This window comes from Toxorhynchites rutilus, chromosome 2 (genome assembly GCF_029784135.1).
Source record: "Toxorhynchites rutilus septentrionalis strain SRP chromosome 2, ASM2978413v1, whole genome shotgun sequence".
In the NCBI taxonomy this organism is placed as follows: Eukaryota; Metazoa; Arthropoda; class Insecta; order Diptera; family Culicidae; genus Toxorhynchites; species Toxorhynchites rutilus.
In genome coordinates, this window is record NC_073745.1 from 25,430,575 (window position 1) to 25,457,968 (window position 27,394).

General features: G+C 40.1%; 1 protein-coding gene across 8 annotated transcripts; it reads left to right on the forward strand.

Moving 5' to 3' along the window:
- The first annotated feature begins 63 nt into the window (after positions 1-63).
- LOC129770922 (CTTNBP2 N-terminal-like protein) lies at positions 64-22,713 on the forward strand. 8 transcript variants are annotated; one of them, XM_055774115.1, is made up of 8 exons: positions 64-172; positions 1,038-1,634; positions 13,704-14,542; positions 14,608-14,765; positions 15,171-15,416; positions 19,581-19,744; positions 20,869-21,565; positions 22,423-22,713. In XM_055774115.1, exons 2-8 carry the CDS (start codon positions 1,362-1,364, stop codon positions 22,449-22,451), a joined length of 2,406 nt encoding a protein of 801 aa, XP_055630090.1. In that variant the 5' UTR covers positions 64-172; positions 1,038-1,361; the 3' UTR covers positions 22,452-22,713. The 8 variants fall into 8 exon arrangements, with proteins under 8 accessions (XP_055630090.1, XP_055630093.1, XP_055630089.1 ...); XM_055774118.1 differs by having other exon boundaries at positions 93-111; XM_055774114.1 differs by having other exon boundaries at positions 109-172; positions 963-1,634.
- Positions 22,714-27,394: the final 4,681 nt, after the last annotated feature.

Here is a 27,394-nt window from a genome sequence, read left to right on the forward strand (position 1 = left end):
CTTGGTTTCAACTCTCTCAGGCTGTCGGTTTGAGTCTTCTGAATGAAGAAAGGAGAGGATAGAAAAAAAACGGACAAAAAAGTTACTGAGTGAGATTTGTGAAGTTAGACGGTTCGGCTCGTAACAAAAGCAAACGATAGTTTATGTTACTAACAGTCATTTAGTATAAATTGTGAGGTCCCCTCAGAGAAAGGAGTTGGATAGCTAGCAGTAGAAGATGAAAATTAGCTGAGCAGCGTACCGTGAATGGGCCTAAAAAATTGTTATTCCAGAAGCCCCCAAGAGATGTTCTAAGAACGGAAAAGATTGAAATGCTATCGAGTAGTGATCCCCGATAATCGTTCGATTAATCGATTAATCGAATACTTCCTACAGAAATCGATTATTAATCGAACAAATACTGCACAATCAATAATCGAAGCGAACGAATAATTTACGTCGATTAATCGATTCAAACTCAGAGAGAAAAAAACGTACGGCCGCTGCAGTTTTATCCTGAAAACAAATCAGTATCTTTGACGCTCCCCTAAGTTCGTAAACGAAGCTCAATGCCGTCAACGTGAATTGAGCTTCGTTTACGACTTTAGGAATGAGTAAAAGATAATAATTGATTTTCAGGCGGAATGAACACTTTTTTGATTCCATATGGCTTTCTAGCAAATGAGAAATATTAATCTAACTAATTATTTATCTCAGTGTGACGATTAATCGATTATTTGGGCCGATTAATCGTATCGAATAACAAACTACTGAAAACTATTCGATTAGCTGATGAACGATTAATTTCAAAAATCGGGGATCACTACTATCGAGTCAAGTTTTGTTTATGTTGGTGTAAGTGAGAGAGAGAAAGCATACGAGAAAGAGGGAGTCTACGCGTCATCATAACAAAACAGAGAAGCTGAGGAGCTGTCAAAGTTGGCGAGTTTGCCTTCTCTTCTCATTTTTCCAGCCCGTTTCAGGAAGTGGTTACAAATCTTGCTTGTGATGTATGCGTAAAGATTTTTCATAATTTTCATTTCGATTCATTCAATCAGTTTGATCGCTACGCTAAAGTGAAGTGAACTGCGTACGACTAAAAGTTGTAGGTGGATAATTTGTGAAACAAAGGAAAAAAGGAAAAGCACCGTGATTACTGACATCACTTTCGGAAACTCCGGTCGATCGACCTTCATCTGGCTGTCTCTCGCTCTCATTGTGAATTATTTTTTGTGCAATTCTCTGTCTCACCGCAAACGGAAAGCACATTAGGCTGAAAATTATTGATAAGAACAAAGTGATCTCACTCGGTAGGGCAAATTAAGCGTGAGTGTGTGTGTGTGTCTTCAGTGGCCAGATGGTGTTCCTGACTACGAGCGGTAATGAACACTGCTAGGCCCCGTCTGGTATCCACCTCAACGCGAAAACTCCATTCATCCTCGTCGTCATCGCCATCCAAGGGAGTGAAAATTACGGAGGAAAAACCATCAGCAACGACGACTCCAGCAGCGATGAGCCTGGCCGAAGCTGGCGGCGGCGTCGGCGGAACAGGTACCAGTGAAAACGGCGCTTTGGGGGAAACTGCGGAACAGCCTCCGACCAAGTTTACGGAGGCGGATTTGCAGGCCATCAAGTTGACCAGTGACACGTTAAAGGTGAGTGTTTTCTTCGCTAGCTGGGAGTGCAGCAAGCAAGTAAGCAATGAAGGGGGAGACAACTTTATCGATTGGGATTAGGACTGGGCGGAGTGAAAACATACTTGCATAGATTTTAGTTGTAACATCGGGAAAAATGTAAATTTTGATACAGAACTTTGCTGATTGAAGAAAAAAAATAATATATTTTTTGTGGCAATGCTGGTAAAGAATACATTCAGCATTTTCAGAATGAGTGTACTTTATTACATTAAACAAATAATGAATGATTGTTATGGCTTCATTATTGGGATATGGTGGAATAGTTTTCCGAAATTTACATCATTTGAATTTGAACATAAAACTATCAATTGCTGTTTGTATATACCAGCAGCATAACAGCAAAAAAAAAGATTTCAGAAGCAAATTTTCAAGCATTTTAAATAAATTAAATTTTATCCTTTCTTATGACATATCAATCCCCAAAATAGAAAATTATGCAACGAAAATCGTGTCTGTTGGGTTGTGCATTGCACCAGATGAATTAGTCATAGCAAGAGAATTGCAATAAACAGCAGCTCACATGCTATACTATGATTATTAGCAAGGAAAATTCAATACAGAGAAGATAAAACCTATTGATATAAAATGGTATTTTGATATGTAATGTTGGGAATAACTTGGAAAATAGGGTATTGGAATTTGTTTGGTTAATTATTCAAAAAGATATGAATACAATGCAATGCAATTGAAAATCTATTCAAACAAGTCAGAACAGAACTTGGAAAACAACGTAGAAATCTGGATCGTAGAATCGATCTCGCAATGTGTAGGCAAAGTAAAAGTTATGAAACAGAAGGAGCTGCAATATGCAGAAAGCGATGATGCAAAATAGAAAATTGCACCTGAAAGGCAAAAGATGCGGCAAAGTTCTAACGGTGATATGCAGATGGCTTGAAGAAGAACAGAAGAAGAACTTACTCCCCAGCTGTTTGTTTTTTTTTTTGACGTAGGACTACGTCTAACCGGAAGATATAGGGGGTGAAATGGAAATCTAGGCACTGAACAAGTAGGAAAAAATGCAAGATTTGGAACGCTTATAACTCGAGCATTTCTCAAGAGATCGCAAAGGTTTTTGCATCTATTGATAGGAAATATATCTACGCATCTATCATAACGAATAACATTTCATTTTTCTTGAGATAAATAATTGAATAATTGTTAAATATCAAGCATTGTCAAAATGCACTATGTGCCCATTTTTGATTGGTCCATTTTGTGCTCCTCAAATCGTACCGACCAAAACGGGCAACCAGAGCAGCAGCGAAATAGAATGAAGCACGATTGGAAAGGAAAAAGAAAAAAATGAACGAAACATTGGTCGCAGATTCACACATGCGTAATTCTCGAGCCAGCCAGTCAGCTTAAAAATCCCCGCTCCGCTGCCGTAACGATCATTCTCATTCAAACCGTACACCACATCGGTTCGCATCACAACACATCAACAAACCAACCCAAGCAGCCATGTCTGGACATGGTAAAGGAGGAAAAGTGAAGGGAAAGGCAAAATCCCACTCGAACCGTGTTGATCTGGAGTTCCCCGCAAGGGTAGCTAGGCCGAGCGCGTTAGTACCAGTGCACCAGTCCACCTAGACGGCGTTATATAGTTTCGACCGCCGAAGTGATCGAGTTAGCTGGCAAAGCTGCTCGCGACGATAAGAAAACACGCATTCGGAACAGACCACATTCGGTTCGGTGGACATCAAGACAACAGGCAGTTGCAGCGAGTGGCGAGTGGCAAACGCAATCGCAAAACGGCATCAGGTAGCAGAAGAAAAAAGTTTGTTCTTTATACAAACAAGGCGGCATCGAGGGCGTTCGAAATGGTTTTTTTTCAAAACCACGAGTACTAAGTTTTCTAAATTGGAACCATTCCATAAAACAAGGCGCTTTTCAGGGCTATTAAACCTTCCAAAAAAGAGTTTAGGAAATACAGTTCAATGCTTTCTAAAACAATATCCAAAATAATAATAAAACACAAATTGAATTTTTCATAATTTGTTTGCCAGGATATGATGAGTATGTGAATTTGGCAGTTGTTCTGAGCTTATTAATTTTCACCAATTCTTAAATTGCTTCTAGATTGAAAGTACAGTAATTTACACTTATCTCAACATTTAGCTAATTGGACGGACATGTAATGCGACATATTTAGTTGGACATTTTTGTAAACATAGAGTTCGGGGTCCAAATTATGACCCCACATTGAAAGTCGACACTGTACCACTGTCATCGCAAATGTTCAATTACAGGTTAAAATTACCTCCAATCCGATACTGAGTGGTTGTAATGCGACGTGCCATTGAATGTAATTTACTGTAAAATATGTCACACGCTGGATGGGAAGAAATTTTCCAACTGTGGAAGCTGTGGCGAGTGGCAAATGCAATCGCTAAACAGGAAGGTTTAGCCGAACAAGATGGGGATATCTAGTGATAACAAAACAATAAACTCTTTAGATTGAAGATAATTTTGTGATCCTGAAAAGGACCCTTTTTAGCCTGAATGTGAATCCAACGAGCGAACAAATCGTAATGAATGTATTTTTTTGCCATCGCTCCCTTTTAACGCTCATTCGTTCGTCTCGTTGGACTCGCCCCTCTGGCTGAGTCTGCCGATTTGTCTCTATCCTGTGAGTGTGTACCGCTAGAGTATAAAACACGCGGACCCCAAAAAAATATCTTATTTTCTTTCAAACCGTAAACCCGTGTGGTTGTACGGCATCGGCATCGTGGACGTAACAAAGGAGGACAAGTTAAGGGTAAGGCAAAGTCTCACTCGAACCGTGCAGGTCTCCAGTTCCCTGTTGGTCGCATTCACTGATTGCTCCGCAAGGGTAACTAGGCCGAACGGATTGGTGCCGGAGCACCAGCATACCTAACAGGGATTATAGAGTTTCGGCCGTCGGAGTGCTCGAGTTGGCTTGCAAAGCTGCTCACGACAATCAGAAAACCCGCATCAAGAACAGAGCAGCTTCGGTTCGGCGCTGATCAAGGCAACAATTAGTTTCAGTAAGTGGCAAAGTGTTTCTCCGGCACGTCGCATTAAATGTAATTTACTGAACAACATGTCACAAGCTGGATGGGAAGAAATTTTCCAACTGTGAAAGCTGTGGCGAGTGGCAAACGCAATAGCTAAACAGGAAGGTTTAACCGAACAAGATGGGAATATCGAGTGATAACAAAAACACAACACCAAAGGTTCTTTTCAGAACCATCAACATATTCATAAAGAGTAAACAGTAAACTAATCCATTTTTCAGGTAGATAGGTAAGTATTCACGTGGGAGAAGAAAATAAAACAATATATTTAAAATATATATTTAACAAAAGCTGTCCCCTTTGTATAGTCCTACGTCACTCCGGTTATTTCCCCGACATTACCCACCCGTCTTTTTGGTGTTGGTGTTTGGTTTGGTTTTCATCGATGGTGTATTGGATCAGAATGTTTACTTCTATTTATTTATTTACTGTAGAGTCATAGTCCCATTGAGATTAGATCTGATTCACTACTCTTCTCCAATAAACCCAGTCCATGGCTGCAGTTTTCCAACTCCCGGCTGCACCGATTCCTGCCAAGTCCTGCTCCACCTGGTCCAACCACCTCGCTCGCTGGGCTCCTCTCCTTCTTGTTCCTACCGGATTAGATGTGAACACCATCTTTGCAGGACTGCTGTCCGGCAATCTTGCAGCATGCCCTGCCCATCGCACTCGTCCAGCCTTGGCGACCTTCTGGATGTTGGGTTCGCTGTAGAGTTGCGCCAGTTCGTGGTTCAATCTCCTTCTCCATACTCCGTTTTCCTGTACACCACCGTATATTGTTCTGAGCACTCGGCGTTCGAAAACTCCGAGCGCTTGTGAGCCCTCTTCAAGCATCGTCCATGCTTCGTGCCCATAGAGAACAACCGGTCGAATTAGGGATTTGTACATGGTACACTTCGTACGGGGTCTGAGTTTGTTGGACCTCAAGGATTTGCGGAGCCCATAGTAGGCACGACTTCCATTGACAATGCGTCTTCGAATTTCACGGCTGTTGTTGTTGTCAGTTGTTATCAACGAGCCAAGGTAGACAAATTCCTCTACCACCTCGAGCTCGTCGCCGTCGATCACAACACAACTACCAAGAAGAACTCTGTTGCGATCAGTCTCTCCAGCTAGCATGTATTTAGTCTTAGACGCATTGATCCCAAGCCCAATCAGCCCTGCTTCGTGTTTCAGTCGGGTATACAAGTCGGCTACCGTCGCATGTGTTCTTCCGATTATGTCCACGTCGTCGGCGGAGCAGATAAACTGACTAGACTTGTTGAAAATCGTGCCCCGCATGTTGAAGCCCGCTCTCCGCATAACACCTTCCAGCACCACGTTGAAGAGCAGACAGAAGAGTCCATCGCCTTGTCGAAGTCCCCTGTGAGTCTCAAATGATTCCGACAGCTCACCTGAGATCCGCACACTGCACCGCACACCGATCATCGTTGCCTGAATCAGTTTTGTCAGCTTTCGGGGAAAGCCGTGTTCGTCCATGATCCTCCATAGCTGTCGTCGGTCGATTGTATCATATGCGGCCTTGAAGTCGACGAAGATGTGGTGTGTAGGGACCTGATGCTCGCGGCACTTTTGGAGGATCTGACGCAGTGTAAAAATCTGGTCCGTCGTCGAGCAACCGGGCATGAATCCGGCTTGATAACTTCCCACAAATCTACTTACTATTGGCGATAGACGGCGTAAGAGGATCTGAGACAAAATTTTGTAGGCACCATTCAGGATTGTTATGGCACGGTAGTTCCCACAATCCAACTTGTCGCCTTTTTCATAGATGGGGTAGATTACCCCGTTCTTCCACTTCTCCGGTAGCTGTTCTGTGTCCCAGGTCCTGACTATCAACCGGTGCATACACTCTACAAGTTTTCTCGGACCTCCCTTGAAGAGCTCCGCTACGAGGCCATCCTTACCAGCTGCTTTGTGGTTCTTGAGCTGATTAATGGCCTCCTTAACTTCCCATCGTCGGGGGTGGTACGTCGTCGTTGTTCATTGCTCCGGTGTAGTCCTCCTCAACGCCGTCTCGGTCTCCTGTCTGTGCGCTGTTCAGGTGTTCATCGTAGTGCTGCCTCCACCTTTCGATTACCTCGCGTTTCTTCGTCAAGATTCCTCCTTCCTTTCGACCCGCGGCACAAAGCCTTTGTGCGAGGCGTTCAGTTTCTTGAAGAACTTCCGCGATTCTCGAGAACAATAAAGCAGCTCCATCTCCTCACACTATTTCTCTTCCAGGCGGCACTTTTTTCCCGAAAAAGATGTGTGCTGCCTTCGCTTCAGTTTGTATCGTTCCACGTTTTGTCGAGTCGCTCGTTGCAGCATGGCTGCGCGTGCTGCATCCTTCTCGTTCAGGAGCGCTCGGCACTCGTCGTCAAACCATTCGTTCCGTTGTCCTCGTTGTTCATACCCGATGACGGTCTCTGCTGTGCTGCTAATTGCTGCTTTTAAGGTGTTCCAGCATTCATCGAGGGGAACAGCATCCAGTTCGTCTACCCCCGGTAACGCAGCTTCAAGACGCTGCGTGTATGTTGCAGCAAGGTTCGGCTCCTGTAGTCGTCGTAGGTGATACCGTTGTGAGCGCTTGTGTCTTATGTTATTGACTACTGAAAGTTTAGAACGCAGTTTGACCATCACCAGGTAGTGGTCTGAATCGATGTTAGCGCCACGATAGGTTCTGACGTCGATGATATCTGAGAAGTGCCGACCGTCGATCAAAACGTGGTCAATTTGTGTTTCTGTTTGCTGTGGTGATATCCAGGTGTAACGGTATTGGAGGCTGTGTTGGAAGAAGGTGCTACGTATGGCCATGTTCTTGGAGGCAGCGAAGTCGATAAGTCTTAGGCCGTTTTCGTTGGTTCGCTGATGGCCGCTGAACCTACCAATTACCGGTCTGAACTCCTCCTCTTGGCCGATCTGAGCGTTCAAATCACCGATGACGATTTTGATGTCGTGTTTTGGGCAGCGATCGTATTCACGCTCTAGCTGCGCGTAGAATTCTTCTTTACCGTCATCGGTGCTAGCTAGATGGGGGTTGTGGACGTTGATAATGCTGATATTGAAGAAGTGGCCTCTCATTCTCAATCTGTCACCCGTTTTTGCATCTCCCCCACCACGATGAAAGCTGTACCCAGCTCATGTGTGTTGCCGCAGCTCTGATAAATGGTATACCCACCATGGAACGATCGCACCATCGAACCTTTCCAGCACACCTCCTGCAGCGCTACGATGTTGAAATTGCGGGCTCTCAATATTTCCGAAAGAATTCGGGTACTCGCAAGAAAATTGAGAGACTTGCAGATCCATTTTTAGAGATATGAAAACCATTATTCTGAAAACAGATAGCAAACCTTTTAACTCTCATATGACACTTTATTTAAATAGAATGTTCCGAAAGCTTCTTTTCGACTTTCAAAATAAGGGAAAAGAGATCTGCATGGTGGAGTACGATTACGGATTTGAGTCACTGTATATTGACTCACTTTTGCTGTTTTTGACAAAATAATATCTTAATGAATGAAAATAAATTGATTTAAGAATGCATCACACTTGGTTCGTTGTGGTTGAACGCTATTTTGAAAAATGCAGACCAGCCTATTAACACGCTTCTACACTTCATGGCAGCCCTTTGGCTGTCTTACTTACCAAATCCCGACGACATCTAATTCTAGGAGCTTTCCGAAACAAAAAATCTGTTGAAGATCCGTACCTGCCTTCTTGGAGAATACGATCACTATCGTCCGATGCGATATTGTTGGTTCATGGTCCACTTTGGTATAGTGCAATTTGATTTTTTTTTACAGTCTGCTACACATAAATTTTGTTTTGGAGCTGTTGTCAATTGTCCGAATGACATGGTCATTTTACAGTTGATAGATTATTGTTTTCTGCATCCAGTGGTGTAAGTAACTCAATTTTGAAAAAAAAAATGGCGCTTAGTTCGTTTTGGCAGAACCCCGACCATAAAGCAATCTGGAGTGCATAACTATAGATCCAACTAATGGTCGCAGTAGTTCAAGGCTCCTACAGAAAAATATACCAGAATGAGAACTTCGGGTTTAATTACACTGGCATTGCCAGTTTCTACAAAAAAAAAACAAAATCTAGAAGCAGCTCTTCTGAGCGAGTTCATTTTATTGTCGTCAATCTAAATTGTAGACCGATACATTCTTAATACTACTTAAAACTACTTACTTAAAACTAAAAATCTAAAGAGAGCTGGCTGGATAATTTATTCGTTTAATTTAAAAGACGATTTTAACAAGTTACAGAATCAATTTTTTTTTATTTATTTATTTCGTCAAACCAGCGTAGACTAAATATGCTGCCCAAATATTACAGTGAAATTTAACGATATCTTATGCTATTCAGATAGTCTTTGAGCATTGATCTTGACATGGTTACATCAATTGTTTCACTGTGTTCGTTACAGAGGCTCATCATACGATTAATAGGACTATATTTGGCATAATTCGTTCTTCGATAATCTATGTAAAAAATGTTAGGGTTTCTCAGGTTTCTAATCGGTGCGTAAAAATTCAGGTTTCCTAATATTTCTTCTGAGTCCACTCGTTGTGATATAATATCAATAATAAATAGAATCATGGCAGAGTTCCGACGTTCTTTTAGGCTTTTAATATTGATTAGCATACAGCGTGCTTCATATGGAGGTAGATGATATGAAGACCAGCCTAGTTTACGAAGTGCAAATAACAAAAATTGTTTTTGTACAGATTCAATTCTGTCTTCGTGTGAAGTTATGTAGGGGGATCATACAATACTACAGTATTCGAGAATTGATCTGACGTAAGTAATATACAATGTTTTTATTGTGTACGGATCGTGGAAATGGTAACTAAAGCGTTTGATGAAGCTCAACATATTATTTGCTCTTTGGATGATTGTATTATAATGATCCACGAAGGTTAGTTTCGAATCTAAGATCACACCTAAATCTCTTACTCGTTGACATCTACTGATGGGTTGATTACCCAGTATAACACCATTGTTCAATGGTGCTCTTCTTCTTGTAAAAGTAATCAAAGTGCATTTCCTAACATTGAGCTGTAATAAACTCTTATTGCACCAATTATAAACTATGTCAACTTCATTTTTGAATGTTTGAGAGTCTTCTTCATTCTTTATTTCCATATACAGTTTCATATCATCTGCGTAGATAAGTGCCTTAACACTGTTAAGAAAAACGCAAACGTCATTAACAAATAAAATGAACAAAAATTTGTTGTTGTTGATCGTCCTTTGAAAAAACCGTGTTGCTTATTCGTAATTCATGTCTTTAGTTGTTGAAAAAGTTTTTGGTTTATTATGGCTTCAAAGAGTTTTGGAATGCAAGAAATAATTGCTACTCCACGATAATTTCTTACATCGGATCTATTACCGGATTTGAATATTGGTACAAGAAAAGAGTTTTTCCATATTTTTGGGAACCTTTCTGATTCCAATGACGTATTGAAAAGCCATAAAAGTGGATGAGTTAATTCAGATGCCAAAATTTTTATAAAAACCGGTGGAATTCCGTCAGGACCTGGCCCTTTCGAGACATCGAGCTTATGTAATGCGTCAAAAATTTCAATGTAAGTTAGTTTTCTGACTCCAACATCACATGGAAATTCTGGAAGAAATGCAAAGAAATCACGATCTCGGTCCTCCTCAGCTGTTACAATATAAACTTCTTGAAAAAATGTTGCAAAGAGTTCAAGCCATAGGCCTATCCCTGGTGGCTACGAGATAATGGGTCGCAGGCTTTGCAAGCCTCAACACTAAAAAAAAAACAATACAAAGAGGCGCCTCATCCGCCTGTTCAAACTGTTCATAGGACAGCTAGACAATCTCAGAATAAAATGTATATTATTTCACATTTGTAACATGGATGAGGAATTATCGAAGGTTTTTTTTTTGTGATTTCCATATAACCCCGAATATCCTTATTTTATTTTCTATTTCGGTGGAACTCAAACCCACCGTGAAGAATATAATCTGATAGTTACATTTGACTTCACCCCAATCCACGCGCAACACAGCCTTAAGATAAAGGTGGAAGCTAGCCACAATGGCACTCATTTCTTTCATCTCCTTCCCTCGCCGCTCGCCCGAAAATCAATAATTTTGCGAAACAGTGTGAAGAAAATGATCGTTTGCGCACACTTCCCATCAAGTAATATTAACCAATATCTAATCGATTACTCAACAAATATCAAATTTTAATCTGCCGTCGCAATGTATAGTGGAAAACGTCGTAAAACTCGAGCTAGTGCTCTGAAAGTAAACTTTTCATTTTTCAATTTTCCGCAATGGTTTTGTTTGTATTGGTGGAAACATTTTAATTTTTTCGACACTGATGCCAGACAACAACATTGAAACAGATATAAAAACCACTCGATACAATGTTATTCCTGAGTCAGCGTTTCATGTCATGAATATCAATAAAATAAAATTGTGTTGATATCAATACAATTATTATTTTTACGTTTAATGGGTCTATAATGTAAGTTTTAGCAACTTGAACATTGGTTAAGAAAATTATATTGCAAAGCCCGGAACACTGCCACGGCTGTTCGATAGTAGTAACGCGAAGATTCCGTAAATCGCTTTATTTAGAAGAGATTACAAAATTCCTACAAGGAAACAAATTTAGTCTTAAACATAGATTAATTTCAGCAGTACATACTGTTAATGGCTCTTCTAGCTATCGTACAACCAAATTTAGTACAACTTAGTTTTTTTTTGTAGATCCTTCAATAGTGACAGAAAGTGTAAATAGTTTTAATATTTAGTATCATAATATTTTTGTTACTTTATCGCGAATGTTCCCTAGAAATAGTGTTTTCCTGTGTTTTATCTAACAAAATTTAGGATTCAGCTGAAACATAATTACTATTAGGATTTTTCATTTAATATTTTAACTACATTCTATACCTATAGCTTATTATGATTAATTTAAGTAATATTATTATATTTAAGCACAAATTAGTATATAATTCAATAAATTGTAATGATCACTCTGCTGGTGGTTTTCTTTTAACAAAACGGACCTTTGTGAATTGTTCAACTTCTTTTGTTTTTTCCTGGCTTTGTTGAATAATCAACAATCCCCTGTCAGATCATCGGGTGTGGTCAGCGCAGGCTGGTTGTATAAAGGGCGTAATGCCTGTCTGTCGATGTAGCGATACCAACACTATGCTTTCAAAAATAGTAAACGGAAAGGTATTACATCCAATCAATACGATCAACGAAGGAAAATATTGAGGAATTAGCAATATCGAGTTACTGTACGGAAGAACTTGTTGATAACAAAAGAGCCCTAATTCACTTGTGTTATAAATTTGCTCATGTTACGCTCATAATTTTACTTCATATGCAAGTACACCTTCTCTCTCTCTCTCTCTCTCTCTCTCTCTCTATATATATATATATATATACATATATATATATATATATATATATATATATATATATATATATATATATATATATATATATATATATATATATATATATATATATATATATATATATATATATATATATATATATATATATATATATATATATATATATATATATATATATATATATATATATATATATATATATATATATATATGCTGTCAAAAAAGTCCTGCGGTATTTCCGCGAGGTGTCGTTGTAAGCGCGTAGTTCTAGTTGTATTCATTGTATCGAATACAATGACTATACATACTATAGCTTGTTGGAAAGGTATTTTTGCGCGCTATAATATAGTCCTTGACAGTGTTTTGTTTGGTTAAGTCGTTCGTGAGTTATAGTGTCGCAAATATGGAGCAAAATAAAGAGAAAATCCGACATATTTTACAGTACTACTATGACAAAGACAAAAATGCATCTCAAGCTGCCAATAAAATTTCTGCAGTTTATGGACCCGATACAGTTTCCATTTCCACCGCACAACGATGGTTTCAAAGTTTTCTTTCTGGTGTAGAGGTCGTCGAAGATGCGCAGCGCTCCGAAAGGCCTGTCGTCGAAAATTGCGACAAAATCGCTGAATTAGCCGAGAAAGACCGGCATAGTAGCAGCTGTAGCATCGGCCATGAGCTGGGGATAAGTCATCAAACCGTTATTAACCATTTGAAGAAGCTTGGATTCACAAAGAATCTCGATGTATGGGTGCCACACACGTTGACGCAAAAAAACATCTTTGACCGTATCGACGCATGTGAATCGCTGGTTTTACTGTATAGATAAATGTTGAGAAATGAAAATGTTAAAATCTGTCATCGCAATACTGTTGTTTTAATGTTGCAAATGAAATTGAACAGGTAGCTCAGTTGGTCACGCGTCGCCTCTGGGTATTTCCTGCCTCCAATCCTCATGAACCGGATAAAGTTTGCCTGGTTTGGGTTGCGGCGGCTAAATGTGTTGAAATCTCTCTGAACGCATATTTTTAGGGGCTAGACTTGATAACATCTTTGAGTAATATACTGTACCAATTCTGTGAATATCGCATAGCGCAGATCAGAATAATTTTCAGTGTTGTTCAGAAACATAAGATTCTACAACAAAAATACCAAGAGATACCATTTTCCGCACGATAGTGTCGACAACTGGGATAGGGCGCAACTTGTTGCTTGTTTGTTTGTTAGGTCAATCTCAAGAGTTCATGAGTAAATATGATGAACTAGCTGACTCGGCAAACGTTGTTCTGTCATATGAATTATTTGTAGAGAATATTTTGGTTGGTAAAAAATGTTATCGTTCAGATCTGTAAAATTGGACTAATAGAGGATTTTCCCTGTGAAACATACATATGTAAAGCTGATTTTTTTTCGAATTTTCCTATTCATTTTAAATATACTTCGAACTATTCTATCATTCTAATTGTGGGTAGATAATCGTTCTCTCGTGATGATGAGTTATACGTACGTGGGAAAATCTATGTTTTATAAATGATAAATTGAAGAATATAGAATATTCGACATACGATTGCTTATAATTCTCTTCATTCTAGCGCAACCCAAAAATGGACTTCAGCAAAACCGATCTGCTCAAACTGCTGAGCTATCTGGAGGGTGAACTTCAGGCGCGTGACGTTGTGATAGCTGTGCTGAAAACCGAAAAGATAAAACAATTGCTCAACACAACTCGGTACAGCAAATCAACCAATCTTAACGACCCGCATGCTGCCCTTTATCGGGACAATCTCGCCTCGAGCGGGAACATCGCCAGCCGACAGTCGTCTATCCAGGCGGCATATTCCGAGCACGAGATGCGACTACTCAACGACCAACGGGTAGGAGTTAGGGAGCAGATGGATTCGCTTGCGGCGCTGGTGATGCAACAGCGGCAGACTCAAGCCAAGATGGTCGAGGTGCTTAAGGACGCGGAAGAGCGTTACAAAAAGGTGGTCCAGGAGCTCGAGGATGAGCGACGGAAGCATGAGCACACCACCGCTCAGGGAGACGATATTACCTACGGGCTGGAGATCGAACGATCTCGGCTGAAACAGGAGCTGGAGCATGAAAAAGAACAGCACAAAGTTTTGGAGCTTGAGCTGAAGAAGGTTCAGGAGCAGTTCGAGGCGGAAAAGAATCGTCAGAAGCAAATTGTTCTTCTGCTGTTGGCGGAAAGGAAGAAAATTATCATCAAATATATAGAGGAGCGCAAGCGAAGCGAAGACTTGGCACAAATTCTTTCCGAAGAGAAGCTACGGGTGGATACGATTGCGGAAGGATTGGAGGAGGAAAGCAAAAAGTCACTCCGAATGGAGGCCGAATTGGAAGCGCAGACTCAACAGTTTGATATCGAAAGGAAAGTGTTGCACCAGAGTTTGGCCAAAGAGGAAAAGAGGTATGTTTGTGAGCATCTATATAATCAATCTAGGAGAATCTCATGTTGTTTTATTAAATTGCTAGAATCAAAGAGCAGGAACTGGAAATTCAGCAGCTCAAGCTGGAAATCGAACTTTTGAGGAAGCAGACGGGTATTCGACATCCGATTGTTGCTCCTCAGCTTCCTACCAAACCGGGCGGTTTGATGCCATCAAGACCATCGATCGGAGGCGCCGCTCCAGGTGAGTTTCGGAATCGAAACTAAACACAAAACCCAATCAAGCACTTCGGGTACTCACAGTTAGTTTTTTTTTCAATATGGCTTAGGTTATTATTTATTTCATCCGGTGTCAGTACCGTTGCTAAATTTGTATCACAGATAACTCGGGTTTCAAAGCATTTTCCACCTTTTTTAACTCTATTTCAATGGGAATTAGGGTTACAATTAGAATAGCAAATAATAAACACATTCAAAGTTTTGTTCATTAAAACCTCTGTCTCTCCTCATCCTATCTATTGCAAATATTTGTTTTTTTCTTCTTTCCATGTTTCCGAAATTTTTCTTCTTCCACTACAAAACCGCTAACCAATTATGTTCGATAAACCAAAATAAACCACCATATCATACCTCCCTTCACAATGGGCAGAAGTAGACAGCGTGGCATCGGCCTGCTCTTCCGCTTCCGCTGCAGTTGGCTCTGTGGCATCTGCTTCTGGTGCTTCTTCTGCTGCTGTTGCTGCTGCCGCCACTGCTGGATCCGCTGCTGCCGCTGCCGCTGCCGTCACCGCCACTGGTGTTGGGATTTTGCCACCCAGCGCAATGATTAGTAGTGTGGCCACCAAGGTGGTCCAGCCAACCGCTACCGTGTCTAGCGTGCCCGTTTCCGGACCAAGTAATTTGAACCACTAAACCACACTGTCGCTCTTGTGCACATTTTTTGTTTGTTTTGGATTTTGTTTGCCCTCTCTGACGCTGTTTGTGTATGTTTGGTATAATGTATGTAAATATCGCTTCCCTGTCGCAGCTTACTAAAACAGTGATGTTAAACTACTAACCGCTTAACATAGCTACTTAAATATGATACTTCCTGTAGAATTAGTAGATATGAATTTTGTGTGTTGCTGTTTGTGTTCGTGAGAGTGTTTGCTTGATTTTTAAATAAAACTATTGATAGACGTTTTATTGACGCGGCTAGGTGGTGCTATTTAGCATCATATTTACAAAGTGCTTATAGGAAGACATGAGTAATACTTCGTTAAGAATGAATAGTTCTAAGATTGTAGCTACAAGCGCTACAAATAAGTTGATAGAATGTCATTCCGACAACGACATACCCGCGAATCCTAGAGTGCCATGCACATGAAACTAAAGTAAAGATTAGTATGAATAGTACAATTTAATTTAGTGAGCAAGGACACAAAATCAATAACCAACGAACGCATGCTGCAGTATCCTATCAGTGCAACAAACTGAACACGCTATCGAAAAAGTGTTGCGAACGCAAAAAAAATGACATACGTATTTGCATGAAGATATTATTCCGATGCGAAATTCCGAGACTACCAAAAACGAAAAAATAACGGTGAGAAACCAGCTCACCAACGATAAACCGTCGAAAAGCAGCGAGAACCAAATGCCAGTATCCACATGTCCCTGTAATACACTGCGTTTCATGACTATAGAACCACTCCATTTTTCTGAGTTTCCAGAGCTGTGTAAGAAGTCGGTTGTATTGAAGTATATAGTGTAGAATACAATAACTATCTTCATTTATAAGACTTAATTGTTGTGCTCAGGTGCGAAACATTCAAAAAACTAAAGGAAATTTATCCAAAAAATTTTTAGTATAACAAATGAACAGTGAATATAGTGAAAAACGTTAACAATTTGACGATTTCTCGTTCAATATTTTTCAAACACTTGCAAATAACATGTTTCTCCGTTACATGGAATAAAAGTTTGATAGAGAAAATATCATAGAAAAAAGACAGATCCCTCCCCTCTTCTCCCCTTAGAAAGGGGGAAGAAGTGTCCAGGAGTATCTAACCACCATAGAAACATTTATTGCACCCTAAAACCACCTTATGCCGAATTCGGTTCCATTTGCTTGATTAATTGTCGAGTAATGTAGAAATTTGTGTTTGATTTGTATGGCAGCTCCCCCTTAGAGAGGGGGGTGGAGTGTCTAACCACCATAGAAACATTTTTTGCACTCTAAAACCTCCACATGCCAAATTTGGTTTCATTTACTTGATTCATTCTCGAGTTATGCAGAAATTTGTGTTTCATTTGTAGGGCTTAATTTGTTTACAATTAAGCAATGTTTCATTGGAAACTCTGCTATTTCCGAGGACTAAAAGTAAGACCGTTCTTTGGACGTTTTTGCTACTAAAATGATGGAAGTAAGTCACGATACAATTTTCATCTATTAAAAAAACAATCAGTTACGAGATTTCATGAGCGTTTTGGCTCATGACATCATCAAATTGTGAGTTATATAAATATTGTTTCATCTCTTCCATATACATTCCATATTGAATGCAACATTTTTACCATCAAGTGTTTTCCGCTATCCGGGCAGGTAGCATCTATATTACCACCAACATTTTACGCTATCCGGGCAGGTGGCAACTATATTGCCACCAACATTCGGGCAGGTGGCAGGTGTTGGTATTTTATGTATTGAAAAACAAATATTTTGTGTATTTTAGCATCTAAACATGTCGTTGTATTGGAGTTTGCGTTGATTACATGCCTAGTTCTCACGGCCCGTTAAAGGGTTAAACAATAACCAAAAATAACCTAACGCTTCACTTTATCCTTAACATTCGAAAAAAAATCATGAAAATTAATTTTTTGTCGACCTTCCAGACAGGGATCCACCCTTTAGTCGGGTCTCCAGTGCAAATTTCTTGGCCGTATAAATTCCATTTATGATAACACTTTACTGTGGGTGGAAGGCTAAAAACATTCTAATTTAAAAAGGCGTCGTTGCTCAAGTTACGTAACGTGAGAGCTGGAGGGGGTCGAGGTTGCGTTACTTAAAATTACATAGGAGGAATGGGGCTAGCCGTAATTGTTACCTAACAAAATTCCAGCAGCTAGCTTCGAATCTGGGACCGAAAGAGGTGTGTTTCCCGAGCCAAGATGATAAAGCAAAGCAACGCGTTGATTGGAAAATCAGCGTAAAATAAACATAGTAAAAAAACCGCATAAAAATCTGGGTGTACTTAAAAATAATGAAAATATTGTGTAATTAAAATTTTTCAAGCAACTTTGACTTTTCGTGCAGATTATATTAAATATACGTCGTACATCGGTTGCAATACGCACACCTTCGATGGGTAGCTGTGTGATTCGTATTGATGAAATGATTTATTCCGTTAAACCTAACTTCTGATGCCTTCGAGTGTTTAGGCTTGACCTGCATGAACTCGATTCTCGCTGGATTTATGTCACTCATCCGAATTTAAGGTAATTTTTTCTCAGTGCCTGGCGCTCCGCTTCTTGCTGCTGCCCGAGGAGCATTCTTGTGATTGGCCTCGTTCAATGTTGTTCTCGTCATTCACTTGTTTGCCAAAACCGGAAGGGCCGTCCTCCGAGTCACTATCTCCAGCATCCACATCGCTGTCTCCACCGCTTGGGGGCACGATGACAAAGTCAATATCATTTGTTGACACTAGATTTTCGAAATCGTCTTCGTCCAAATTAATCAGATAATTGTACAGCTCCTCCGGATTATCGGGAAGCTGATATATCCTACTGAGAAAAAAATTATACCGTAGTTGCACAGCGTTGAAAATTTCATACGCTCAAAAGTAAACATAGATTTTTTTGCGGTTTCATAATTTTCTTCGGATTTTTTGCTAGATATCATTTTTTACACTCGTCTAGTAGTATTGTGTCACAGATTTGAGCAATTTAGAATCCTTTAAGAGGTAAAACTTTGATAAATTTATGTTTACTTTTGCGACTCCATTTAACTCGAACTTTGCAAGCTTCAATACACAACAAAACAACAAAAATGACAGATAAAATGACACTGATACAATAAAACACTCTTAAATTGTCATGTAGTATCATTTAAAATGCGCTTAACACTTTAGTTTCATCAAAAACAGTTTTTCAAAAACGGGCATTTTTGCGTATTAAATTTCATACGCTGGGCACTAATGGGTTAACCCATTAGCAACCCATTTTCTGATAGGAAGATAGTTAACTGCTGTACCAGAATCGTCATATGCAAAGGGAAAAGTCAACCTCACATGTTGGCATCACATTCAACTGATGCGCCAACATTTTTGAAACTTCGTGAGAAAAATTGGACCATTTCTGGAAATATACAACCAGAGATGATGATGTTTCTACAAGATAAAAATCTTCCGCTACTGCAGTGGAAATTTGTAGCAGTAGCAGTTCATCCTGGATCTGGTAATTGATCTCGCGTTATGGATGTCTGCAGTGGAGGTACAAGTTATCGCTTTCCCACCATCAAACTTCCAGTTTTGCCTATTGAAGTCAATCATATGTGAAAATATATAGAAAAAGTAGTGAAAAATAACTGTGCCTATTATTCCACAACCAAACATCCCAAATACAGTCCACCATATATTGTCTAGGTCCGAAGCATTCCAATTGGATGAACAATAACCTTGCAGTTAATAAGATGCATATTTCACATTTTTACTAAAAATAACATATAGATCTCACGACAAAAAAAAAAATGGCAGATGATATTTCAACGAATATTCTAAACAGTGTGTTATACGGTAATATATTTTCTACATTGCGTCCTCCACTATGAGATCATATTCAAATCACAGTGATATTCTGACGATTTTCGTACCGAATACAACAATTAGATGACCAAATATAGAAGAAAATTACTTTTGTCCTGTTTTGATTATATCTTAAGTTGCATGTTACGTGTCGCAACACTTCCTTGTGTGTAAAAAAATGTTTGCGTGATTTACCGTAAATAATAATAATAATAATAATAATTTTAGCACTTAATCGACTTTCTCACTGAGACCGCATTCTTCCACCCTCCTTACAGCAACGGGAATCGCTCGCTCCGTATCTCCCGGACAGCTGATTCGACAGACGGCCATTTCACAGCTGTCGATAACGTCGCCCCCGCTTGGACCCAGCCCCGGTTTGAACAGCAGTGTACCGATTGCACCTGCAACAGACACTTACGTCAACGCACCCACGGGCAAGGTAAGTTGAACTCGTGAACTCCACGGCGCCAATATTATACCCTAATGCTATAGAGTGATAGGTAGCAGCTTTTCGGATAGGGACTTTGCCAGCTTACGTTTCGTATATTATTGCTTCCGGTACAAAATTCATTTTTGATTTTTTTTTATTCAACCTTGCTAGTTTTTGTTTAATCGAGGCAGGGTTCCTCGGCTGGCACTGTTCTAATTGGCACAGCTCAAGTGTGAGAACTATACCGTTTCACATTATTATTACTATTGCTTAGGGGTAGAGTTAGGTCAGCCTGATTGAATCCATCTCTTTCGTTCTTGTGAGGGATCCATTTGGAACTGGTTTTATGAGATTTCCCCCCCCCCCCGCAATCCTGGTGGTAGCAGTTATTGTTTCTGTATTTTTATTTTGTAACATCACGCCGGACTAGTCTAGACGGAGAAATAAAAACAAATTGAAGATCATCCTTCCGCGACCCAGTTGTAATGCATGTTGACATTATTCAAATTTAAATACAAGTTTGAAGAATTTAATTCGCTTATTAAATGCTAATATTCTATCTTTAAATTGAACGTTCGTTACGACTGGTTTCGATTCTTCTCAATTCACATCATTTTAACCATGATATACTCGTGTCTCCATTGTTAATATGAGCCCACTTCATCTAAGATGGTAGTATACACATCTCATCTAGATACCAAATGAATGTAACCACCCCATTCCTAATACCAAACAGCCGGCTAGTGATAGCTAATTTCGTTTTCTCTGTTTTATTTTCAAACACCTTTCGCGAAACAAACCAAACCAAAAATTGCCGATCCGAAATACCAAATGCATTCAAAAAAACAATTACTAATAATTGATAAAAAAAACAAACAATAATCCGCTTCTTTAGAAAAAGGTTTCTTAATACGAGGACTGTAGCGTAAATTAAGGCTTCCTTCTAAACAAAAAAAAAAACAAACCAAAAAAATACCGAATGCTATCAAAACCAAACGAAAGAAAGAAATCATTCCATTTATCTCATTATAAACTTCGACACCGCAAATCTCTTATCTCTCCCACCAATTGTGAATGAAAACGGATGTGTGCGCACCAATCATCAACCGATCGCTCTTCGCAACGACCTGCAGATGGCCACCGTCAGAAAAGCCTCGTCATCGCCGGCTGGATGTGCCGCTGGTATCGGGGTGTTGTCCGGAGTAGGAGGAGGTTCAGCAGTTGCCGTTAAGAAGACAATAATTCCACCGGTGGGAGGACGTGGTGTGCCGCCTCCAATCCCACCCAACAAACCGCAGATTCCGCCGAAACTATCCAGCACCTCGGCTGCGGCAGCCGTCGCCGCTGCGGCCGTCTCATCACGTATACCGTTTCTAAGCAATAGCAATCAGAGCAGTAACAGCACGATCAGCAGTAGTAACAGTTTAGCCAATAGTAATAGCGTTGGATCATCAGTATCATCGCCGTCCTCTGTATCGTCACCACTACTGACATCATCAGCATCATTGTCATCGTCACCTTCATCATCATCGCCATCCTCTTTATCCTCCACTAGCGCTAGCAGTTGTTTCGCCGCACCCCCTGGGGTTCATGCCAGTGGAACGCAACCGCCCACAAATAATCTTATCGCATCTTCAACAGTCGCAAACAATCCCGTTGGAGCAGCAGCAGCTGCAGCTGCAACAGCAACAGCATCTGCCGCCACACCACAGACAGCTGTCGTCCCAACCGCCGCCACCACCACAACAGCATCACAAAATTCTGCGGCGACAGCCTCATCTTCATCCGTTTCAGCCGCAGCAGAAATACTGACAAACATCGGTTGCGAAGGTGGGATAGTGTAAATTCCTAATAATATCCTCCGCATCATGATCACTACACCCATCACCCACCACTCACTACCACCAATACAAATCAATACAACCATCAATTGTAACATTGTGGGCAAGTTATCATTCACACATACACACCCATACTAGTCATTATACAGTCTAACTCTAATCCACGCATTCACAACAACAAAATTGCAGTGATCGCACTTTTCCGAGCGCTTCCACGCCACGAATCGCAATCGTGCTTTTCCAATCGATTCTGTTGCTCGTGTCCTTTGTTTCATTGGTTTTCTGTAGCCGTAAGAAGATCACCACCTACCATGCGCACCCACATCACCACACTCTCATAGCGGGTGCGCGTTTTGTGGCTGTTGAATGTTTGTTTTTGTGTGCTGCTGACTTTGTGCATTTTGGGAGATGTATTGTTTTGGGCGGATATGTTTTTAGTATTCTAGTTAAAAGTTGATCTGATGATCTATGCTCCTGAACTTTTTCATATGCGGAGCATACATGTAGGATTCATTTGGTAGAGTTTACGAGATGAAACGAGAGCGTGTTTTAGAAGAAAATCTACAAAATTTATCACTTGACTAATATTGTTCATCTAGCCGAGCATATTTCGAACTATGATTTATGCCAACAATGAATAAATTGCAAGAAAAAAAAACAAATAATCATTCTATGATTTCAAAATACTCTATCTGTGTGATTGGTTCTTGGTGTGTGGGATGTTCATAGTTCATAGGAGGACTTGTGTAGTGGGCTTTTCTGAACCTTTTCTGGGTTTTGTTTGTTTCGTCTGTCACTCATCTCTCACAATGTTATCGATCATTTTTGACTTGAGTTTCGTTGCAGAAATTTCATATGGTGGATTCAACAAATGATGAAAACGGTCTGATTTGAGTGGTACTTGCTGTAGGATCAATTTGAACGATTATGTTTTGTGATCAGTGTTTGAACTAAAAAAGAGTACAGTATTAAGTAAAATAATTTTTCATTTTTTGAAAATTCACTGCAGTTTGCATACAAAACGTATTTCTTGCAGTGTAAACAAGCCATTCAAATTCTTTTTTGTTTTAAATATCAGCGATTCAGCTTGGGAAATAAAGAAGTAAACAGTATAAAAATAAAGCATTGTAAATGAAACGATGCTCGTGAATAATAACTCAATACAGGTCAGACTCGATTATCCGGAGTATTGATTTTTCTCACTCCGGATAATCGAATCCTCCGGATAATCGAATAATAAGAAAACCCATATTGGCTGTTCAATATAGAATTATCATACAAATTATTCAAAATTTCCGAAAAATACTCCGGATAATCGAGTTCGACCTGTATTTAGCAATTCATCCATGAATCTCCATTACTGCCATGAGTCGTTTGGTCATACAGGGTTTTCCAACTTTAAATTCCGAAAGTAAATTGAAATAAAACACACTTAGAATTCGAATTTCGATGAAACTTTTATTTCAAATTAAAGTTTGGTTTATGCCATTATGTGTGAAATACAACATCATTCAATTGTCCACCTAGGGCTTCCTCGCACACCTTGATCCGGAACAGGTAATTTTCGATGACTTTTCGGCACATATGGGGCGGTGTCTCGGTCATAACTTCACGAATGTTGTCTTTCAAATGTGCAAGAGTTTGCGGAGAGTTGGCATAGACACGGTCTTTCGCATAACCCCACAAAAAAAAAGTCTAGCGGGTTCAAATCGCATGATCTGGACGTGCATCTGTCACTCCGTTCTTCGAGTTCGTCCAGTATACCAAACTCTTGAGCTTCTAATTCGGCTCTCCACATTTCATCCTCTGTTCTCGGTCGTTCATCCTCTGTTCTGTCGTGCCTCTCATACTTTTTGTCGTAGAGTTTCCATCTGGCATCTGACATTATTTTTCTAGAAGTCTCAGCCGTTCAATAGAGGATCGGGCCATGAGAATCGATGAAAGTTTCTCATATTCGATGCTGTGAGCCATTTTCAATTTTCAAATATTTTGGCAACTCTAAGGTGCCGCCCATATGACGGTCTTACCCAATCCGTAGGACGCAGACAGCGATCCTGAACCGGAAACAAACGGCGTTTTAGTTGCCTCTTTCGGCTTCTTTGCCTCACAGGGCTGTTTCCACTACGAACATCGACCGTGTTCCAATTACTGCTCTCAGGCAGTTTTAACTATCCGTCAAATCGGATTCGTATTTGAGCTGACTGTTCGACCCTTATCGTGGGGTTTTATTTCTTTCAAAGCGGAAATCTACTGATGCTCTCAGGCAGTTTCTCGGTGCCGTCCAATTGGCCACCTACTTCTTCTCCGCACTCAGGCGGTGTCTTATTTGTAGTTTCTAGGTGCTGTCCTACGACAAGCCACCCAACCAGATCGCAAAACGGATTCCTCCGCACGCTGTCGTTTTATTGTTTTGCCCATTAGGCTTTTTGCCATCAGGAAGTTTGTAACTAGTTGATGGCATCATAAGTTCAGCTTCATCCTGAACAAGAGTGTCAATTATATTTTTCTGTTGCATTCCCGTTATTATAGACTCCAATTCTTCTATCTGTTGCTTCAGCTCTTGGATCTGGGCCTTAAGAGCGTTATTCTCATTTATGACATCATTGTTTACGACCAATCTTTGTTGCACTTGGCTTCTGGTTACGTCAGCGTAACTTTTTGTTTGCCTTTGTGTGTTTATGTAAGTTCTTTTTGCTTCCCCATATGGTATGTTCCTTGAGGCTTTAATTTTTATTATATCATTCTCTCGTAAAATGGGCAGTTTCTGTCGCCAGGCCCATGATTCCCTTTGCAATTGATGCAATATGCTTGTTCTTCACAGTTTGCGTTGATATCATCTTTTGAGCATTTTTTGCATCTTGCTTCCTCTCTTTGACATTTTGTTTGTGTATGTCCATATTTGAAGCATTTAAAGCATTGCATAGGTTTCGGGGAATAGTGTCTTGTTTTTAGTCTTAGTAGACCACATTTCAGATGCTCCGAAGGCTCTGATCTGTTCATCGTAATTATGAGAAGAGGTGTATTCACCGTTTCTTTTTTTTACATCTTTTCTGGTAATTCGGTGTACATTTAGCACACCTTGATTTGCTAGCTCAACCTGTATTTCACTAGTTTCCATTCCGATCATCTCTTCACTATAAACCACACATTTTGATATGTTTAGGCTCTTGTGGTATTGTATTTTAATTTTTTCGCCGTTTATAAGGCTTTTAAGCATTAGCAGCTTTTCTGCGTTTTTGTTGTCCTCTAGAACAATCATAAAGCTTGAGACTCTTTTTATAAACTTTATCTCTACTACGTCTTTCGTTATTTTGGGTAGAGTTTTTGATATCAAGAAGGGGTTTCTTGTTATCTTTCCATCACTTTGCTCTGCCGTAAGGCTGAGGTATGTTTTACCTCCTGCTTCGCTCATCAACGATACTGGTTTTTGTTTTGGTTGGTTTTGTTTGTTATTATTTTCCATGTGATTCCCACGAGTCGCTAGGGAAAAGTGGGGTCCTCCGCGCCAGTGCCCTGCTGTAACACGGTAAGGGCTGCTTACTGTGGGGTGCGCCCCGGTGCCCCACAGGCTCCGTTAACGGCTTCTCATTTATATCGCCCCTTCCACCACCCAGCCCTCGGCACGGGTCGCATCACACCTCAACTTTTGGGGTCCGTTTTACCCACTTCCTTGTCATACCCCAGCCGGTACCTCGGGGAGGTAAGGATAGGAGTTCTAGGGCGGAAGTTGAAGGGCCAATAATTGGCACTGGATTGCGCTATACCCTGGCTTTACCAGCCTTTCACTTTAGTCCTTTAATCCACTTTCATCCAACTGTTGTCTTCAACTTCCTGCAACTTTTTTTAATTCATCCTACTATAGTTTCCAACTCATTGCCTTGTATAGACCCTTTTCTTCTATAATTCAAATACTTTTTATCTCCTACTTCATTCGACTATTGTTCAGTTTTTCATCTGTCTCTATGTAGGGGAAGAGAGGCAAAACGGACATGTTAAGAAGAACTTCAATTATATATTTGGAAACTCATGTTCCCCAATACATTGATGCAGTTTCTTGCAATTCAATATACTGTTTTTCTATCTATTTGGCCAAATATTTTACAAAAAAGTGTTTTTCATTGTTTTTACTGAAATTTAAACAGACCGAAAAGTACAACATTTTTTCGATGCGGGTAATATGGACATATGGAGGTAATACGGACAGGTTTATAATGTACGAAGCGTAGAGGTTTATCGAACACGAGAGGAATAATGATATCGTGCTTTTCAGCAGTATAAACGGACAGACCTACAATTATTTCTCTTTTGGTTCCAGTCAGCTTCTAAACAGTCCACATTTGGCGATTTGATTTCCTTTTCAAGACGCAGGGCATTCCTTAGGAATAGATTAAACAGATTTTTCACAGTTCATCCCACTCCCACTGGCAACTGTCCGTTTTACCCCAATTATTTCAATAATTTAAATTTTTCCAATTTTTCCAAAAATGAATTCACTTTTCCGTACATACCTAATATCCCTTCTCTGTTAACTCACAAACCGAAATATAACCATTAGCGAATTGAATTTTGATATTAAACCACTCCAATTGCTTAATATCGAAGCAGCTAAAATTACATCCTCACGCGGAATCATATATTTGTTTCCCTTTTCCACTTTTGATCAGTATTCATTGCCACATGGTGGCTTAAATATTATAGAATAACATGTAGAAGGTGTTTTCATTTACAGAAACTGAAATTCAAAATGTAACTATACAAATCAACCACCTGTCCATATTACCCCCCACTGTCCGTATTACCTGCGATTCCGCTATGTGCCATAAACAATTTTCTGTTGCTTCACGCGCAGCATCCCGGTTCATGATAAATCCGACAACTCCGACAAGGGAATTCGGTGCATGGCGGGCTAACAAAGAGACTTTTTTGCGAACAACAGATAGAATGGTTATTACAAAGACGCTCTGCATCTAGAAAACACACGAGAAATGTCGTCTTTTATCCGATAGTCAACGGTGCCCTTTTTCACAAACTGATTTTATTTGTTTTTATGTGCGCCTAATATTGAAGCTCGTCTTTTTAAGGTTATGGTTGATTGATTGATTTTCTAGCCTTGAAAATGGTTAACCAATCAATGGAGGATCCTGGGATTGAACCCACGATCGTTCGCTTAGTAAACGGTTCTCTATTGCTGTTGATGATTCCAAGGTAGGGAGACTCTTCCGAGTATGTATTTTGGGGCCTGGATTTTTCTGGGGACAAAACAGTCAGCAGTCTGAGAGTGCCCTTGATTGCACAGTAGGACCAACAGGAGCTGGAGGAGTGAAAGTTTTATCCTGTGGTATGAGAGGAAGAAAGGGAGGAGGGTTTGTCCAAGGACACTAGACGAAATATATTTTGAGGAGGGGGTTTGTCAGTAAGCTTATCTATTATGCCAGTCTGAGGAGTAGAGACTGAGGAAATATTGCAATCTTAAGAGGGTCCTTTTGAGTCTTGTTCGATGTCATTAAGACGCCAGTCTAGTAGATTCAGGGATGGCAGGAGCCGGGAGGTACCTTCTCAACTAGAAACACTGCGGATCGGTCGGTTAGATGGGCGAAGCACACTGTCTTATAAGAGTTTTTGTTGATTTGAGTTCACTAACGATTTATGTCCCAGTAGGGGACTTTTTTTCGTCTTAAAAATTATAGTCTACTTCGGATATTTCCCTTCTCATTTTCGTAGGTCCTGAATTCAAGTCTTTCGCATTGCATGAACATTGCTTAATATTCTGAGAACTTGTCTGATGAGGAACTGTGGGTCGAATTAGATAAAATATTTC

Excerpts from the sequence above, each read along its gene's own strand:
- LOC129770922 (XM_055774115.1), top strand. The coding sequence starts at position 1,362 with ATGAACACTGCTAGGCCCCGTCTGGTATCCACCTCAACGCGAAAACTC. Across the intron at positions 14,543-14,607 it reads TTGGCCAAAGAGGAAAAGAG|AATCAAAGAGCAGGAACTGG; the intron begins GTATGTTTGTGA and ends TTAAATTGCTAG. Across the intron at positions 21,566-22,422 it reads GACAAACATCGGTTGCGAAG|AAATTTCATATGGTGGATTC; the intron begins GTGGGATAGTGT and ends GTTTCGTTGCAG.